Source organism: Eubalaena glacialis, chromosome 2 (genome assembly GCF_028564815.1).
Source record: "Eubalaena glacialis isolate mEubGla1 chromosome 2, mEubGla1.1.hap2.+ XY, whole genome shotgun sequence".
Taxonomy (NCBI): domain Eukaryota; kingdom Metazoa; phylum Chordata; class Mammalia; order Artiodactyla; family Balaenidae; genus Eubalaena; species Eubalaena glacialis.
Window position 1 is genome coordinate 165,295,748 of NC_083717.1, and position 17,962 is coordinate 165,313,709.

Genomic DNA, 17,962 nt, shown 5'->3' on the forward strand with positions numbered 1-17,962 from the left:
ATTTATTTTCATTTTGGATGATCTGTCTGTTGGTGAAAGTGGGGTGTTAAAGTCTCCTACTATGATTGTGTTACTGTTATTTCCCCTTTTATGGCTGTTAGTATTTGCCTTATGTATTGAGGTCCTCCTATGTTAGGTGCATAAATATTTACAATTGTTATATCTTCTTCTTGGATTGATCCCTTGATCATTATGCAGTGTCCTTCTTTGTCTCTTGTAATTGTCTTTGTTTTAAAGTCTGTTTTGTCTGATATGAGAATTGCTACTCCAGCTTTCTTTTGATTTCCATTTGCATGGAATATCTTTTTCCATCCCCTCACTTTCAGTCTGTATGTGTCCCTAGGTCTGAAGTGGGTCTCTTGTAGACAGTATATGTACAGGTCTTGTTTTTGTATGCATTCAGCCAATCTATGTCTTTTGGTTGGAGCATTTAATCCATTTACATTTAAGGTAATTATCAATAGGTATGTTCCTATTACCATTTTCTTAATTGTTTTGGGTTTGTTATTGTAGGTTTTTTCCTTCTCTTGTGTTTCCTGCCTAGAGAAGTTCCTTTAGCATTTGTTGTAAAGGTGGTTTGGTGGTGCTGAATTCTCTTAGCTTTTGCTTGTCTGTAAAGGTTTTAATTCTCTGTCAAATCTGAATGAGATCCTTGCTGGGTAGAGTAATCTTTGTTGTAGGTTTTTCTCCTTCAATACTTTAAGTATGTCCTGCCACTCCCTTCTGGCTTGCAGAGTTTCTGCTGAAAGATCAGCTGTTAACCTTATGGGGATTCCCTTGTGTGTTGTTTGTTGTTTTTCCCTTGCTGCTTTTAATATTTGTTCTTTGTATCTAATTTTTGATAGTTTGATTAATATGTGTCTTGGCGTGTTTCTCCTTGGGTTTATCCTGTATTGGACTCTCTATGCTTCCTGGACTTGAATAACTATTTCCTTTCCCATATTAGGGAAGTTTTCAACTATAATATCTTCAAATATTTTCTCAGTCTCTTTATTTTTCTCTTCTTCTTCTGGGACCCCTATAATTTGAATGTTGGTGCGTTTAATGTTGTCTGAGAGGTCTCTGAGACTGTCCTCAATTCTTTTCATTCTTTTTTCTTTATTCTGCTCTGCAGTAGTTGTTTCCACTATTTTATCTTCCAGGTTACTTATCCGTTCTTCTGCCTCAGTTATTCTTCTATTGATCCCTTCTAGAGAATTTTAAATTTCATTTATTGTGTTGTTCGTCACTGTTTGTTTGCTCTTTAGTTCTTATAGGTCCTTGTTAAACGTTTCTTGTATTTTCTCCCTTCTATTTCCAAGAGTTTGGATCAACTTTACTATCATTATTCTGAATTCTTTTTCAGGTAGACTGCCTATTTCCTCTTCATTTGTTAGGTCTGGTGGGTTTTTGCCTTGCTCCTTCATCTGCTGTGTGTTACTCTGTCTTCTCATTTTGCTTAACTTACTGTGTTTGGGGTCTCCTTTTCACAGGCTGCAGGTTCGTAGTTCCCGTTGTTTTTGGTGTCTGTCCCCAGTTGCTAAGGTTGGTTCAGTGGGTTGTGTAGGCTTCCTGGTGGAGGGGACCTAGTGCCTGTGTTCTGGTGGATGAGGCTGGATCTTGTCTTTCTGGTGGGCACGTCCACGTCTGGTGGTGTGTTTTGGGGTGTCTGTGGCCTTATTATGGGTTTAGGCAGCCTCTGTGCTAATGGATGGGGTTGTGTTCCTGTCTTGCTAGTTGTTTGGCATAGGGTGTCCAGCACTGTAGCTTGCTGGTCATTGAGTGGAGCTGGGTCTTGGCGTTGAGATGGAGATCTCTGGGAGATTTTCGCCATTTGATATCACGTGGAGCTGGGAGGTCTCTTGTGGACCAGTGTCCTGAACTTGGCTCTCCCACCTCAGAAGCACAGCCCTGACGCCTGGCTGGAGCACCAAGAGCCTGTCCTCTACACGGCTCAGAATAAAAGGGAGAAAAAAAAGAAAGAAGAAGATAAAATAGAATAAAGTAAAATACAGTTATTAAAATAAAAAATAATTATTAAAAAATTTTTTAAAAAGTAATAAAAAAAAAAGAAAAGAAAGAGGAGAGCAACCAAACCAAAAAACAAATCCACCAATGATAACAAGTGCTAAAATCTATACTTTAAAAAAAAAAAAAATGGACAGACAGAACCCTAGGACAAATGGTAAAAGCAAAGCTATACAGACAAAATCACACACAGAAGCATACACATACACACTCACAAAAAGGGAAAAAGGGAAAAAAATATATATATCGTTGCTCCCAAAGTCCACCTCCTCAATTTGGGATGATTCGTTGTCTATTCAGGTATTCCACAGATGCAGGCACATCAAGTTGTGGAGCTTTAATCCGCTGCTTCTGAGGCTGCTGGGAGAGATTTCCCTTTCTCTTCTTTGCTTGCACACAGCTCCTGGGGTTCAGCTTTGGATTTGGCCCTGCCTCTGCGTGTAGGTCGCCTGAGGGCGTCTGTTCTTCACTCAGACAGGACGGGGTTAAAGGAGCCGCTGATTTGGGGGCTCTGGCTCAGTCAGGCCGGGGGGAGGGAGGGGTACGGAGGCGGGGCGAGCCTGCGGCGGCAGAGGCTGGCGTGACGTTGCACCAGCCGGAGGCGCGCTGTGTGTTCTCCTGGGGAAGTTGTCCCTGGATCACGGGACCCTGGCAGTGGCGGGCCGCACAGGCTCCCGGGAGGGGAGGTGTGGAGAGTGACCTGTGCTTGCACACAGGCTTCTTGGTGGCGGCAGCAGCAGCCTTCGTGTCTCATGCCCGTCTCTGGGGTCCGCGCTGATAGCCGCGGCTTGCGCCCGTCTCTGGAGCTCTTTTAAGTGGCGCTCTGAATCCCCTCTCCTCGCGCACCCGGAAATAATGGTCTCTTGCCTCTCCGGCAGCTCCAGACTTTTTCCCGGACTCCCTCCCGGCTAGCTGTGGCGCACTAGCCCCTTCAGGCTGTGTTCACGCAGCCAACCCCAGCCCTCTCCCTGGGATCCGACCGAAGCCTGAGCCTCAGCTCCCAGCCCCCGCCCGCCCTGGCGCGGGAGCAGACAAGCCTCTTGGGCTGGTGAGTGCTGGTCGGCACCGCTCCTCTGTGCGGGAATCTCTCCGCTTTGCCCTCCGCAACCCTGTGGCTGAGCTCTCCTCCGCGGCTCCGAAGCTTCCCCCCTCCGCCACCCGCCATCTCCGCCAGAGAAGGGGCTTCTAGTGTGTGGAAACCTTTCCTCCTTCACAGCTCCCTCCCACTGGTGCAGGTCCTGTCCCTATTCTTTTTTTTCTCTGTATTTTCTTTTTTCTTTTGCCCTACCCAGGTACGTGGGAAGTTTCTTGCCTTTGGGGAGGTCTGAGGTCTTCTGCCAGCGTTCAGTAGGTGTTCTGTAGGAGTTGTTCCACATGTAGATGTATTTCTGATGTATTTGTGGGGAGGAAGGGTGATCTCCACGTCTTACTCTTCCGCCATCTTGAAGCTCCCCCCAGTACTTTATTACTTTGGATGGCTGAATTACATTCCATGGTAGAGATAGACCATATTTTTTTTAGCCATTCATCAGTTGATGGACATTGAGTTATTTCCATTTTTCAGTGAATAGTGCTGCTCTGACAGACATTAGTGTTCAAATATTGGTTTGAATACCTGTTTTTAGTTATTAAGAGTAGAATTGCAAGGTTATATGGTAAATTCTATTCTGTGGTAAATTCTAACTTTTTGAGGAGCCAGCAAACTGTTTTCCATGGTGATTGAACCACTTTATATTCCTACCAACAATGTACAAGGGTTCTGATTTCCCTACATCCTTGCCAATGCTTATTTGAGTTAAAAAAATTATTACAACCATCCTAGTGGGTATAAAGTGGTATCTCCTTGTGGTTTTGATTTGCAATTCCTTGATAAAATATTCATATTTTAATGCATAGAATTAATCATAAAATGAGCTTTGATAAGACAAAATCAACATGAAAATGAGTGGCTTCATCTATCTCCAGGAGATTATTTAAGATTGGTGTATGATCTCCCCTAGAGTGCATGATTCTGGGCTGAAAATTAAAAAAAAACACATGTTGCTTTGGAATTAGAAGAATGTATGTGGATAATAAGACTACAGTTATCCCCAACTTAAAAAAACACTGCTTAAAGCAATGAGGGAAAAAAAAGAAATTACATCACGTTTTGTTTCCACGCCACCTGACAAAAGATACTTAGTTCTTTGCATGGCATGTCTTTGTGTAATTCTTTCCTGTCTTAATGGTCTGTTTATTTATTTTTGCAGTGTGAGTGAAGACACCCAGGATGGCTCAGGGATCCGGGGATCAAAGAACAGTGGGGATTGCAGACCCAGAGGAGAGTTCTCCAAATATGATAGTCTACCGCAAAGTAAGGCATCTGGTTAAACGCTGGGGGCGCTGCCGTGTCTGTGTTCTGTGTAGGGTTGAATGACGGTTGATGGCTCCGCAAATGTTTTCTGCCTAAACGGCCTTGACTGTTAAATGAATAATTTTCTTCTCATATCCTCTGATTCCCCAATTTTAAAATTCAAGGAAGTTAGGTCTTGTCATCCTTGGTATTGAACACTTGAAAAACACTATATGGCTTAGTTTTCTTTAAACCAAAGATTGCCTGAACAATGCAGATAGACACGTGTTGTCCTTTTGCGTAAAGGCCTTCGTGTAACATTAATTAATCGAATGTTCTTCAAACCCATAGTACGGATAAGATCTGGTCTAGATACTGTGGGAGGGACACAGAGATGTGTATGCATTAGATGGTTTACAGCTGGTAGGAGACATAAGATGTACACAAATAACTGTTACAGCGTCCAAGTGTTAATTTCCTAAAGAGAAGTGCAAGTAGAGTGTTACATAATCTCAGGGGAGGGGGCGATTTCTTCCAGCCTCCGAGATCTGGGATGGGCTGTGGAGGAGAGGCCTTTGAACTCAGTTTTAAAGGATCTGTAGGATTCCCTTCTGTGGAAAGCAGAAGTGAAGAGCAACGTTCCAGGCAGTGAGATGCATTCAGCAAAGGCAAAGAGCTAGAGCAAGTGAAGGGCAACCAGAACCAGTTAGCTTGGGCAGAGGATGAATTACAAGTAATTGGAGTAAATGGAGGAGAGATTTGGGGAAGAGAGTCTGGGATGGAGCCAGATTTTAGAATGTTGAGTCATAGGCAATTTAATCATCAAAAACGTTAGTGCCGGGAGTTGTAAGATCAACATTTCTTTGGGATTATGAGCCTTGCGCCAGTGTGCCAAGTGGACTCTTATCGAGGGTGGGTTGGAGGCTTTGGTGGGGTGCTTCTGTGTCTGTGAGAAAGGTAAGGAGGACCCTAATCTAGCAGGGAAAATGCCCGTCAGAAATGAGCAGGACTGAGCTGAGGGATTAAAGAGTCTGAATTAGCAATGACTTGGAAACGGAATGAATATGAAATTAGAAGGTGAATAGAGAGTCAAAGATAACTGGGTTTTTGACCTTGGGTGATAGAAAGGCACTGGTGCTATTAATTCAAATAGGAATATTGGGAAGCATATGTTTTAAAGGAAGGAAATATGGTACATAAGTTTTATTTGTGCATTGCTGAATTTGAGGAAACAGTAGCTGCTTCTCATACACCTTTTTGATGTCTGCACGTTTGTAAAAATGTAGCCTAACTGTATCATATATTAATAAGGAAAATGAGTTCATCTCGTTCATTTTGCTAAGTATTTGAGTTGTCTGCTGAGTTCTGTGTATTCTGCAAGATTCTGTGTTCTATCTATGTTAATCATATGTGCAGTGTTGAACTAGATATTCCTGGATGATCAATATGGTGAATTTTTCTTTTTTCTTTGTAAAAACAGAGCTCTCAAACTAATCTTGCTTATAGTACCAAATTCCTTAATCCTTTGCTTTGAAAAAGAACGCTTAGATAACCCATCCCTAAGAGAGATGTTTATTAAGTTGTAGTAAAGAAAAAAGAGATTAGTGGGGCTAACCAAGTTGTGAGGCATATAGAATAATATAGAGACGTTTATTCATTACCTTCTTAACCCACCTCAAACTAGGAGACCCTCTGCCAAGCTTATAGGAACATGGGGTTTGGGGTCAGATCTGGGTTAAAATTGCAACTCCGCCACTTCCTAGTGGTGTGACCTGGAGTCGGTCATTTAACTTCTGTGAGTCTCTGTTTCTTCATCCAGCAAAGGGGGAAAAGGTGGGAGAAAGGATAGTACCTCCAGGAGTTATTGTGAAGATTCATTTGGATAAGGTAATTAAAGCATCTTACATCCTGCTTGGCATAGAGGTGGTCCATGATTAATGCTTCTTTTTCTTTTATCTTTTGATCTTGTAGCGATAGTAACACTTGGAGAGGAAATAAATTATAAAATGTATAAATGTTGGTGCTGTTAATAAGGTGATTAAAGTGCATTCACACAGTGAGTTGCTTTTTATGACACAGGGAAACAATGCAGATATTTTTATATTATTCAGGAGATTGCAAATTAATGGATTATTAAAGGTTAATAAGAAATGTAAAGGTCATGTAATCCAAACACCTTCCCACAAGAATGTTTGGTATTATGTTGAAAGGGAAAACTTCCTACAGGTTTGTGGGAACTTGATTTTTACTTTTTAGGTGGTATCAGGGGGCTCTTCATTTTTTAATTTTAATTTAGCTACAAAGTTGTAAAATGCTGTAATTCTTTAGAGAAATAACTATTAGTTATTTGGTTTCTATATTGGAAATCTATCTTGCTTCCTCATGATAAATCTGGGGGGGGTATGTATGTGTTCATGTTATTTGCTATGTTAGTTAATTGGTATAAAAGGGACATTGGATCTGTGCAATCTATTAGAAAGAAAGCAGGCACACTTATTGCCCCGTATGGGTCCAGGACCTGGAATCATTTAAACCTAGTTAGTTTGACTAACTTAGGCCCTGGTTGTGTTTGAAACATGGGATATTCACCTAGTTTTCTGCTGTAGACTGACCATTGCCTATGACCAAGACTTACCTACTGCAGGACACTATCCTCAAGGTATAGGTAAAGATTGAATCTTGAAACCAAGGTTGATTCAAAATATTTTCTATGGAAGTCCTCTTATGTAATGATTTATTTAAGGTCATAGCTATAAAATCAAACCTTTTCTCAGAGTTCTATAGCAAAAATTTACATTAAAAATGTGCAAATAGTGCTTTCATTTTAATTTTCTTTCTCTTGCTTGTTATTTCTTTCTCTTGTCAGATGTTTTCAATGTGAAATTTTTGCTTGGACTATGTTGTGTTGATTCAGATGCTGACATTTAAAAAGCTAAATCTAGAGAAATGAAACTTTTGAGTAAACCTCCGACTAATAAGTGGGGTGATTATGTCCATAATGTTGTTGTGACTTTTAAATGCCATTTAGGATGGTAACCTTCTGACATATGAGTAATGATGGGTGGGTTTCTTAAGCCTATACTTTTCAGAATACTCTTCATTTTCTTTTCATGTGTTCTATGTCATTAACTATGAGAAGTTATACTTTCCCAAGGCATGATTTATTTATTGACTTGAGCAGACTTTCTAATTTAGTTTTTTTATCCTTCATATTCACATTTTGGATTGGAGGTGTGCATGAAAAATATATTGGTCACATTAAAAATCTACTTAAAAGAAAACCTTAATTATTCATTGTTGTCTAGACCTGTTAACTTTTTTTTTTTTTTTTTTAATATTCCTGGATCCAAAAGATCCTGGGGTCATTGAATTGCCCAATGTAGTGATGATATTTGAACCTGGCTGTACATCAGATCATTTAGGGGTACTTTATAAAAATGCTGGTCCTCAAAGAACCCCAAAGTTGTTCTTGTTTAATATGTCTGAGCTGGGTCCTAGGAATCTGAGTTTTAAAGTGTTCTCAAGAGAATCTGATGCCCAGCTAAGTTTGAAACACATTTATTTAGTGTCTTTTAAAATATCCAGGTGGAGTATGCAGTGTAAAGTCATGGGGAAGATGGTGTCTTGAATTGGGTTTTTGATTTTGTAATTATTTGCAGATCTTTCAAGATGTAGAAAAACCAGGCTCTTATAGAGTTAGAATTGAGGAATTTTAGTAGCTTCATCTTAGAGATTTTCTAGTCAATACCCTCATCTTATAGATGGGAAAACTAAAGTATGGGGAAGATGCATAACCTGCTGAAGGTTACTTGGCAATTTCCCAGTGAACCGGTGATTCTGTCCAGGTAACTCGACAGCCCAGTTGGTGTCCTCTCTCCTGTTATGTTATCAACCACAAACTACCATTACTACATTGTTGGGGCTGAAAGCCATTGGCTAAATAAATGAAAATACCACATGGCAGATCTTTGGTTTTCGAGGTTATTCTCAGAGGTGTGACTTGGGTTACCTTTGAACATTTGTAATGCTCAAGTTTCATTCTTCTTGCTAGTGCTCTTGTTTCCTGGGTGAAGATGTTCTGAAATGTTTACTTTCTTTTATAACTAGGAATTCTTTTGAGTGAAAGTAGGTTGCTTTCTGATTTTATTTGGTTCTCTGAGAGGTGTTGGTAATGTCTCTTGACAAATTTCCACCTGGACTGGCAATTTGATTTGGTAGAACTCTGGGAAATTAAATGTTAGGTGGACAGAGAAAATTGTAGCTTACTGTGACCCAGGCTAGGGTCAGGAGGTGGTACAATGTGATGGAAGATGCCAAACAGGGAGCCAAGAGCCCTGGCTCACTTACTGCTTTGGTTCTCTCGATGGGGAACTTCATCTTCCTGGCTCTGTTTCTTATTTTGCCTTCCTCCTTCCCAACTAAGGAACACTTCTTACAAAAAATATGTATGTATTTAGTGTCTACATAAAATAGAAAGAAGCATGATAAAATTAACCCTGTTTACTCACAGGGTAAACTTAATAAATAAACTCAATAAATAAAATACTGTTTAGCTTCATTTCCTCTTATGTAAAGTGATGGGGATTGGACTAAATAATGTGCACAGAACCTCTCTGCAGTGATTTTGAGAAAGCTAGCAACAGGACATTGTTTTGGAATTCATTGAAGGCAGTTGTAGAGGCCAGCGCAATTGAGAGTCAGGGAATCTGCAGACCCTGGTGACCAAGGCGTGACGAGGATTAGAAACTCTTTAATTAGCAAATATGTATTGAGTGTCATTTGTGTGCCAGACACTGTTAGATGCTAGGAAGGCAAGATGAATACTATTCCCTGAAAGAACCCGTTGGCCAGTGGGGCAGAGATGGGGTAACTAGGCAATTGCAATGCACATAGAGGTACACTGAGGGGTCTGGGAGGAGGTAGAAGGGTTGGGAGGTCCATATCAGGAGAGAGGATGATGATGTCATAGAAGACATCCAGGGGGTTTGGCCTGCCTTAATTCTTGAAAGACGAATAAGAATTAACCTTGCAGAGAATGGGAGAAAAACTATGGAGGCAGAAGGACTAGCACATGCAAAGGGACAGAGCTGTGATGTATACTGAGTTCTGGAAACTTCAAGTGGCTGTTACCCTGGAGCTAGGTTTCTGTGATGAAGGTTGAGAAATAAAGCTGGATAGGTAGATTAGGGCCAGATCATAAAAGATCTTATACATCAGGCAAGGAGTTTGGATGCTGTGCAGGTATCTTCTCTTTCTGTCTCTGTGCCCGCACTCCCCTGCCCTATATGCTGCTCACTGTACCATGTGGACTGCATCTACAGGGCTCCCGTGACCTCTGGCTTTCAATTGAATTTGGTCCATGGGAGCCTGAGGAGAGGTGGGGCAGGGGGGAGGAAGAAGAGCAAGGTCAGGGTATTTCTTCCCCTGGTCCCCTCTTGGCAAGGTCTCGCACTGGCTGTGTCCCTTGACTGAAGGTCATTGCTCCTCACTAGGCAGACTGCTCTCCTCCTCTGGGTCCAGATACCCTTCTCTTTGACTCATCCTTTTGGGCCTTGGGGTGGTGGTTCCAGTTTGTATTAGTAATCTATTGCTGTATAACACATCACCCCCCAACTCAATGGCTTAAATACGACATTTATTGCCACAGTTTCTGTGGGTCCATAATCCAAGTGCAGATTAGGTGGGTCCTCTGGCTCAGGATCTCTCACAAGCTACAGTCAAGATGTTGGCTGGAATTGCAGGTTCATCTGAAAGTTCACCTGGGGAAAGTCCCACATCCAGGCTCACTCATGTGGTTGTTGGTGGGATTCAATTCCTCGAGGGTTATTGAATGATCGCCTCAGTTCCTCACTGTCTGTTGTCTGGAGGTTACTCTCAGTTCCTTTCCATATGTGTCTCTCTGTAGGGTAGGTCATAACATAGAAGCCTGTTTCATCAGAGTAAGCAAGGAAGAGGTGGAGGGTGGGGGGGTTGGCAGTGGGAGTCACACTATTTTATAACTTAATCTTGGCTGTAACACTCCATCCCTTGCATTAGGGGCAAGTCTCCAGGTCTAGTCCTCAGTCAAGGTGAGGGGTTTATACAAGGGCACAAATACCCAGAGGTAGAGATCATTATGGGCCACTTTAGAAGCCATTTACCACATGGTTCTACTTCCACAAGTCAGAGGTTCCTGAATGTTCCCTTATGGTTCCCCTATGCCCTGCTACTTCTTTATACTTGATCCTTTCTGAAATAAACCTTCCTTGAATTGTCCTATATTTTATTTGCCATCTGTTTGCCGATAAGCCTCTGACTCATACAGGTCTAATCCCCGAAGCAAAGAGAATCCACTGAGATCCTGTTTTTCTTCGCAATGAAATTCTCCACAAAAGGATTTAAATCAGGGAAGTCATATGTTCAGTGTTCAGGATGGGATTGCGGAGGGAGGCTGTAAGAGAAGTGGTAGGATTAGTAAGCAGAAGAATAGTTCGGTGACTTTACAGGAATTCATGGGAGGAAAAAATGATGTCCAACTCAGTGGCAGTGATAATGTAGATGAAGAGAAGTGCTTGAGAGCTGTTTAGGAGGTAGAATCTACAGGATTTGGTGACTGATAAGATGCAGGGCAGATCTGAGGGTAACGAGAGGGAATGAGGGTTCCTCTCACTAGATTATACCTGGGAGTTGTCTGAAGGTCTCTGGGGCAACAAAATTTTGAACCAAATAACCATGGAACTGGATTGCCTTCCTCTCTTCTTGTATGTAGATAAATCAAGAGGGTCATGGAAAGAAGCTGTAACTGGACCAGGATATCTGGCTGTTTATTGTCACTGCCCCGCTCGTTCACTTTTGGCCCTGCACAAGTTGTTTCTATGTTTTATTAAGTCTAGTTTTGTCATTTGTGAAGTGAGGTGTTAACTAGGCTGAGTGATCTCAAAAGCACTTTCAGTTCTAACATTCCAGGGCTTTAATAATCCATAATAAAGGAATCCACATTTTATTATGCTTATTCTTTCATACCCTCCTTTGCTTTCTTTTTAGTTTTCTTTAAAAAGTTAACCCAAGTAAAACTTTAAAACACAGGGATGTCAGTATGTTTAAAACAAATACTTTCTGGTCTTGGCTGTCTTTCATTTTCTTTTCTTTTTTTTTTTAACATTAAATAAAATTCCCAAGGACAAACTACAGAGAGTGTTCTGGGTAACTAATTTAATTGTTCAATCTGCATTTTAAGATTCCTTTCATTAAATATTTTGAAGGCTCTTAATTGCCTTAGGAAAAAACTGTTCTGTTTTCCATTTCCCCTAGGATTAAACTTGTGAGGGGAAGTGCTTCCCATCCCATTATCTTGGTTGGCAGGAGACAGGAGTGCAGGCAAGTCCCAGACCAGTGGTATCAGTGTCCACAGATGAAAGGGATGGTATTTTTAGTGTGGAGAATAGCTCAGTGTGGTTTAATATGATGTGTTTCCCTGAATATAACTTTCTAGTTTGAAAGCCTTTGGTGTATTTAAGGCTTCATTTCATTTTTTCAAATTTTTTCCCTCATTTCATTTCAAAGAGTCTAAGATTTTACACTTTGGCAGACAGTTTATTACTCTAGCTATTGATACTCCTGTATCCTTATACTATGGAGAACCTGAGTGGCAACAGAGGAGATTCCCCATTCTCAGGATTTTGAACAAGAAAAACTAAAAGTTAATAAATGTCTGTGAAAGGAAAATAAATGTGTTAAACCATTGGGGGGGTAGGAGGGTTATTTTTTAAAAATCTGTTAGTTTGCAAATACAAATCAAAATTGAAAAAAGGCAATGAGGGAATGGAAAAAATATACAAAGATATAAATACAGATATGGACATACACCCATTTCAAAAGAATATCTATACTCTTTGGTGAATAATATCCAAAGATGGAAATAAATCAAATGTTTCTTGAAAGGGAATTAGTTAAATAATTATTCATATTTGGGATGATCCCACAGTTAGGTTACTGAACTTCTGTTCTGGTAGACCTAATAATTGCCTTGAAAGGGAGATGGTTACTGACATCCTGGGATATGGTCAGATTGACTGTTCTTTATTTTTAAAACCCTATAAGACTTTATCATTTTTCTTTTACTTGCTAAATATAATGGTTATGTAGATGTATTAAAAATTGTTTCCATTATTCTTAATTATTTTCTGCACCTCTGTGCTTACATCTGGAGTCATTTTTCTTTTGTCTGAAGAACTACCTTTAGAATCTTCTGTAGTGCAGGTCTGCTGGACATAAATTCTCTCAGTTTCTCTTTGTCTAAAAATGTCTTTGTTTCATCTTCATTTTTTGGAGGGTGCTTTTCCTACATATGGAATTCTAGATTGTCAGTTATTTTCTTTCCACACTTTAATGATAACTTTCTTTGTCTCTTGGCTTCTATGGTTTTTGTTGTGAAGTTACCTGTCAGTTTTGTTACTTTGTTGAATATAATCTCTGTTTTCAATCTTTGACTGCTTTTAAGATTTCTTTCACTTTGGTTTTAGCAATTTTACTATGAGCTGTTATTTTCTTTTTACTTATTGTTCTTAAAGTTAATAGCAGTTCTTTTTATTTGACTGGTGTTTGGAAAATTCTCAGCCATCATCTTCTCAAGTATTGTTTATGTCTAGTTTTCTCTTTTTACTCTTCTTGGGATCTAGTTCATATAGTATGACTTTTTCTCTGTGTTTCATGTTCTTTATGCTCTTTTCTGTATTTTTTATTCCTCTGTGTTTCAATATGGATGTTTTCTACTGACCCAACCTCCAGTTTACAAATTCTTTCCTTAACTGTATCTAATCTGTGGTTAAATCCATCCAACTGAATTTATAACATTAGTTATTACTATTTAAGTTCTAAAATTTCCATTGAATTCCTTTCGATAGTTTCCAGTTTCCTGCTAAAATTCTCTATTTTGTCATTTAATTCCTTAAACATATTAATCATAGTTGTTAAGTTAGTACCTGATACTTCAAAATCTATATCACTTGCTTGATTGTTTATATTGTCTTCAAATTTTTTTCTAGTTATTTTTTTCTTAAGTTCTGCACATTGTTTATACAACTAACATTGAGAGATAATTTTTAAGGCTCTGGGGGAATGTTGTCTTACTCCAGAGGGTACTTAGTTCTAACTGTTTCTTTTTTCTATCAGTTAGGCAAGGGGCAGACTACCTTAATCTAATCAGATACAGAGAGTACATGTAGCTGGATTTTAGTTCTTGTTAGGGCTAGTATATTTCTAGATCACCTTTACTCTCGGGTGCGAGCTCTTCTGGTCCCAACAAAACCCCTGGATGTTCGCTCAGTTTCCTCATCCTTGGTGACTCTGACCTTCAGTTGTTGTCCCTTGAGCTCCATGAGACTTCTGAAAGCACAGATCATCTTCTCTGTCATGCCTTTTGTTTAAGAAATTGGCAGTGTCCTGAGAGGAAAACGAAACTCCAATTGCCAGGCTCATCTTCTTAGCTCTCTTCTTTCTCAGATCTTGGTCTAAAGTTCTTACTGCCTTTGTAGCGCTCCAATGCCTTCAGACAAATTTAACAAAACATTTTTCAGTCTCTCTGGTTACTCTCAACAGGAGGGTTATTCTGAAACATTTACTTAGCCAGTGCCAGAAGTAGAACCTTAGAACATTGGCTTTGAAGGAAGATAGATCTGTCCCTGATAGCCTCAGTTTGCTCTTAAAATGTTTTAGAAAAGACATTTCCTGAGTGTTTTATTGGTCTAGGGTGGCAGTGGTAGAGATGAAGAACATGAGAGACTTTCAGTATATTTAGGAAGTAGAATTGACTTGGAGGGTGAGAGAGAAGGATTCGAGGCTGATGACTAGGATTTGGGCCTGGGTAGCTGGGTGGCTGGTGGCACCAGTCACTGGGGTAAGTAGGAGGAGGAAGATGACTCTAAAGTATAATATCACACAGTACCCAAATGACATTTATTCACCCCAACCTAGTTCTACAGAACTCTAGAAAGGGGGACTATGTCAGGCAAATAACTCTAATAGGAAAAGGGCCTGAAAAGAAGCTTTATCTAAAGGAAATCTTACCTGGCTCTAAAGAGCTTTTTGGTCTAGAAAACAGGACATAGTTTATACCTGTCAGTATGACACTTCTGCACATTTTTGTATTTGTTTCCTAGGGCTGCGATAACAAATTGCCACAAACTGTGTGGCTTAAAATAATAGAAATTTATTCTATCACAGTTCAGGAGGCTAGACGTATGAAATCAAGGTGTTAGCAGGGCTGTGCTCCCTATGAATGCTCTAAGGAAGAATCCTTCCTTGCCTCTTCCTAGCTTCTTGTGGCTGCCAGTAATCCTTGGTGTTCCTTGGATTATGGCTGCATAAATCCAATTTTACTTCCATCTTCACATGGCCTTCTGCTTCTGTGTCTTCACATGGCCTTCTTATAAGGTCATTGGATTTAGGACCCACCCTAATCCAGTCCAATTCAGATCTGATATTCACTTAACTAATTACATCTGCAAAGGTCCCATTTCCAAATAAGGTCACATACACAGGTATCAGGGGTTAGGACTTCAACATGTCTTTTTGGGGGACACAATTCAACCTGTAATAGTTTCTAATTTTTCTCTGCCTGAAGCTAAGCGTTCCTTGCAAAAAACAAATCAACAAGTAGTATATATATTTTTAAAATAAATTTATTTATTTTATTATTTTATTTATTTATTGTTTTTGGCTGCGTTGGGTCTTCGTTGCTGTGCGCAGGCTTTTCTCTGGTTGCAGCGAGTGGGGGCTACTCTTCATTGCGTTGCGCGGGCCTCTCATTGCGGTGGCTTCTCTTGTTGTGGAGCACTGGCTCTAGGTGCACAGGCTTCAGTAGTTGTGGCTCACGGGCTCTAGAGCACAGGCTCAGTAGTTGTGGCGCACGGGCTTAGTTGCTCCGCGGCATGTGGGATCTTCCCGGACCAGGGCTTGAACCCGTGTCCCCTGCGCTGGCAGACGGATTCTTAACCACTGCACCACCAGGGAAGCCCCAACAAGTAGTATATTTATTGAACATCTGCTTCTGGTAAGGCACTGTAATTTATTCCCCCACACACTTTTGTGTGGGGGAATAAAAAGTAGGGTACCACATGGTCCCTGTCCTAGACAATTTTAGATTGTCCTAGACAATCTCCCCAGTTGGGGAGACCAGGGGTGGTGCAAGATTAAGGAAGAAAATAAGCATTTATTGGCTACCCAGTGTATACCAGACTCTGTCCTGGGTGCTGAACATACACTGAATCATTTAATCATTAGAATAGCTTGTTAGGTAGGTGGTGGTCACCCTATAATTCAGATAAGGAAACTGAGTTTCAGAAGGGTTAAACAACTGGTATGGGTATTTGAATCTGGGCTTGCTTTATTTTAAAGCATGTGGTTTTTAAAAAGAAATTGAATTACATAAAAAAAGAAAAAAAAGGAAATTTCAAGGCTGTTTATAATTAATTACAGGAGAGTTGGTGTGCACAGGATGGGCATCCAGAGGAAAAGAAATTTGAAGAGAAATGACGTGAGTTGCATCTTTAAGAAAGGGTAGGATTCAGTCTGGTAGAAAGAGAGCCAAGAAATGATTCTAGGTGATGGGTGCTATCTGAGAAAAATATGAGATGTTAAGAAAACATGAGATGATAGGACTTCCCTGGTGGCACAGTGGTTAAGAGGACACGGGTTCAAGCCCTGGTCCTGGAAGATCCCACATGCCACAGAGCAACTAAGCCTGTGCGCCACAACTACTGAGCCTGCGCTCTAGAGCTGGCGAGCCACAACTACTGAGCCCGCCTGCCACAACTACTGAAGCCTGTGCGCTTAGAGCCCGTGCTCCGCAGCAAGGGAAGCCACTGCAATGAGAGGCCCGCGCACCACAACGAAGAGTAGCCCCCACTTGCCGCAACTAGAGAAAGCCCACGTGCAGCAATGAAGACCCAACACAGCCATACATACATAAATAAATCAAACATAAGATGTATTTAGGAGATAGTATATTTTATAATACTAAACCTGGGAGTTGTGCCTGATGTAATAATAGCCTCATTCTTCGTATGGAGACCCTGAAGCACGAAATTATAAAATATTTTTAGTTCTGAAACTCACATGGCAAGATATTGGTACAGCTGAGCTTTCCACCAACTGATTTTCCTTCTCCCTTTCCTCTTAAAAAACAATTTGTTTTCCATTTTAAAAGTTATAATTGCATTTTGAAAGAATCGAAGCATGAACTATAGAAAAAAAAATCTCACATATTCCTACCATGCAGATATGACTACAGTAACATTTTGGTCTGTTTCCTCCCAGTTTTTTAATTTGTATCAGCAGTGTATATATAATACATTAACCTAATGGGTAATCATAGTGTATGTACAATTTATGTTTCCCTACCATATCCTAAGCATTAATCTGTGCCACAATACATTATCATTATCATAGTTTTGAAGGTTGCTTAATATCCTAAGTGGATTATGTCCCATAATTTAATTTTTTAGTCTCTCCTAATTAATAGCAGAATTTAGAATTCCTAGGTCAAAAGGCATAAACTGTATTGTAACTCCTGATACCACACACGCACACACACACACACACACTTTTTTTTCTAGAGGGTCAATCTTGGTTTTTGCGTGGTTAGACTACGTTTCCCTTGGTAAAGTTCTGTGTCAGCAGACTGCAGAGAGAGAGAGTGAGGGGATTTCTAATAATCAGGGCCAGTGTTAGCTTCACTCTCAGCCTTTAAACCAGCCCCTCGTGCTGGTGCCTGACTAGCTTTGCAGCACCACCGTTGTCTCGAGAGCCTAAACGCTGGGGGATTCAGAAACTTTCAACCTGGAACCTTTCCAAGCCATTTGCTATTGTATCCTCTATTTGTTTATCTTAAGCAACTAACTAAATAAGAATAACATCCCAGCCTCTTTTCACTCCCCACAGCATTTTTCCTGCCTCACCACCCCTGCCTATAGTTTAACCATGGGGTTGCTTCTTATATTTTAAAGCTCAATACAAAAGCACAGTCCTGAGAAGCAGCCAAGTCCTGCAGCCAAGTTTGAAGAATAAAACTTTAAAACAGCCCTTCTGTCACCCACTGGGGAGGGGAGGCAGGCTTTGCTATAAATAAGTCACATTCCATTTCTATCTCATCCTTTGCAGTCCTCTTGGATAACGCTTTTCATACATGACTACAGTGTTCTCGAACTGCCCACTCGCCCCTTTCAACCTACCATCTTATATCTCATTTTATTTAAATGTTTAGTGGTTCTGGAGTTTAGGGACCCTGCATGAGAGAGGGCTAGAACTTTCCTTTCATCCTCCAGGGTTAGGTGTCATGAGACAAAGCGGCTGACTTGTTAGAAACGATACTTTATCTGGCACATTTTTAGCAGCTGCCTGTATTAGTTTTCTACTGCTGCTGTAACAGATTACCGCAATTTGAAACGAAACAGATTTATTCTCTTAGAGTTCTGGAGGTCGGAAGTCGAAAATGATTTGGCTGGGCTGCATTCCTTCCGGAGACTCTGTGGGAGAATCCATTTCCTTCCTTTCTCTGGAGGCTGCCCACATTCCTCAACTCAGGACCCCTTATCACTCTGATCTCTGCTTCAGTCACTGTGTCTCTTTCTCTGACTGACCCTCCTG

The 17,962-nt window shown here is 40.6% G+C and overlaps 1 protein-coding gene across 1 annotated transcript in view; it reads left to right on the top strand.

The window, feature by feature from the left end:
• Nucleotides 1–17,962, top strand: part of RGS6 (regulator of G protein signaling 6) — a 582,039-nt gene that overhangs the window by 25,682 nt on the left and 538,395 nt on the right. Inside the window, exon 2 of the mRNA XM_061182706.1 lies at nt 4,257–4,360. Coding sequence (XP_061038689.1) covers nt 4,277–4,360 — 84 coding nt within the window. The 5' untranslated portion in view covers nt 4,257–4,276. The remainder of the gene's footprint in view (nt 1–4,256; nt 4,361–17,962) is intronic.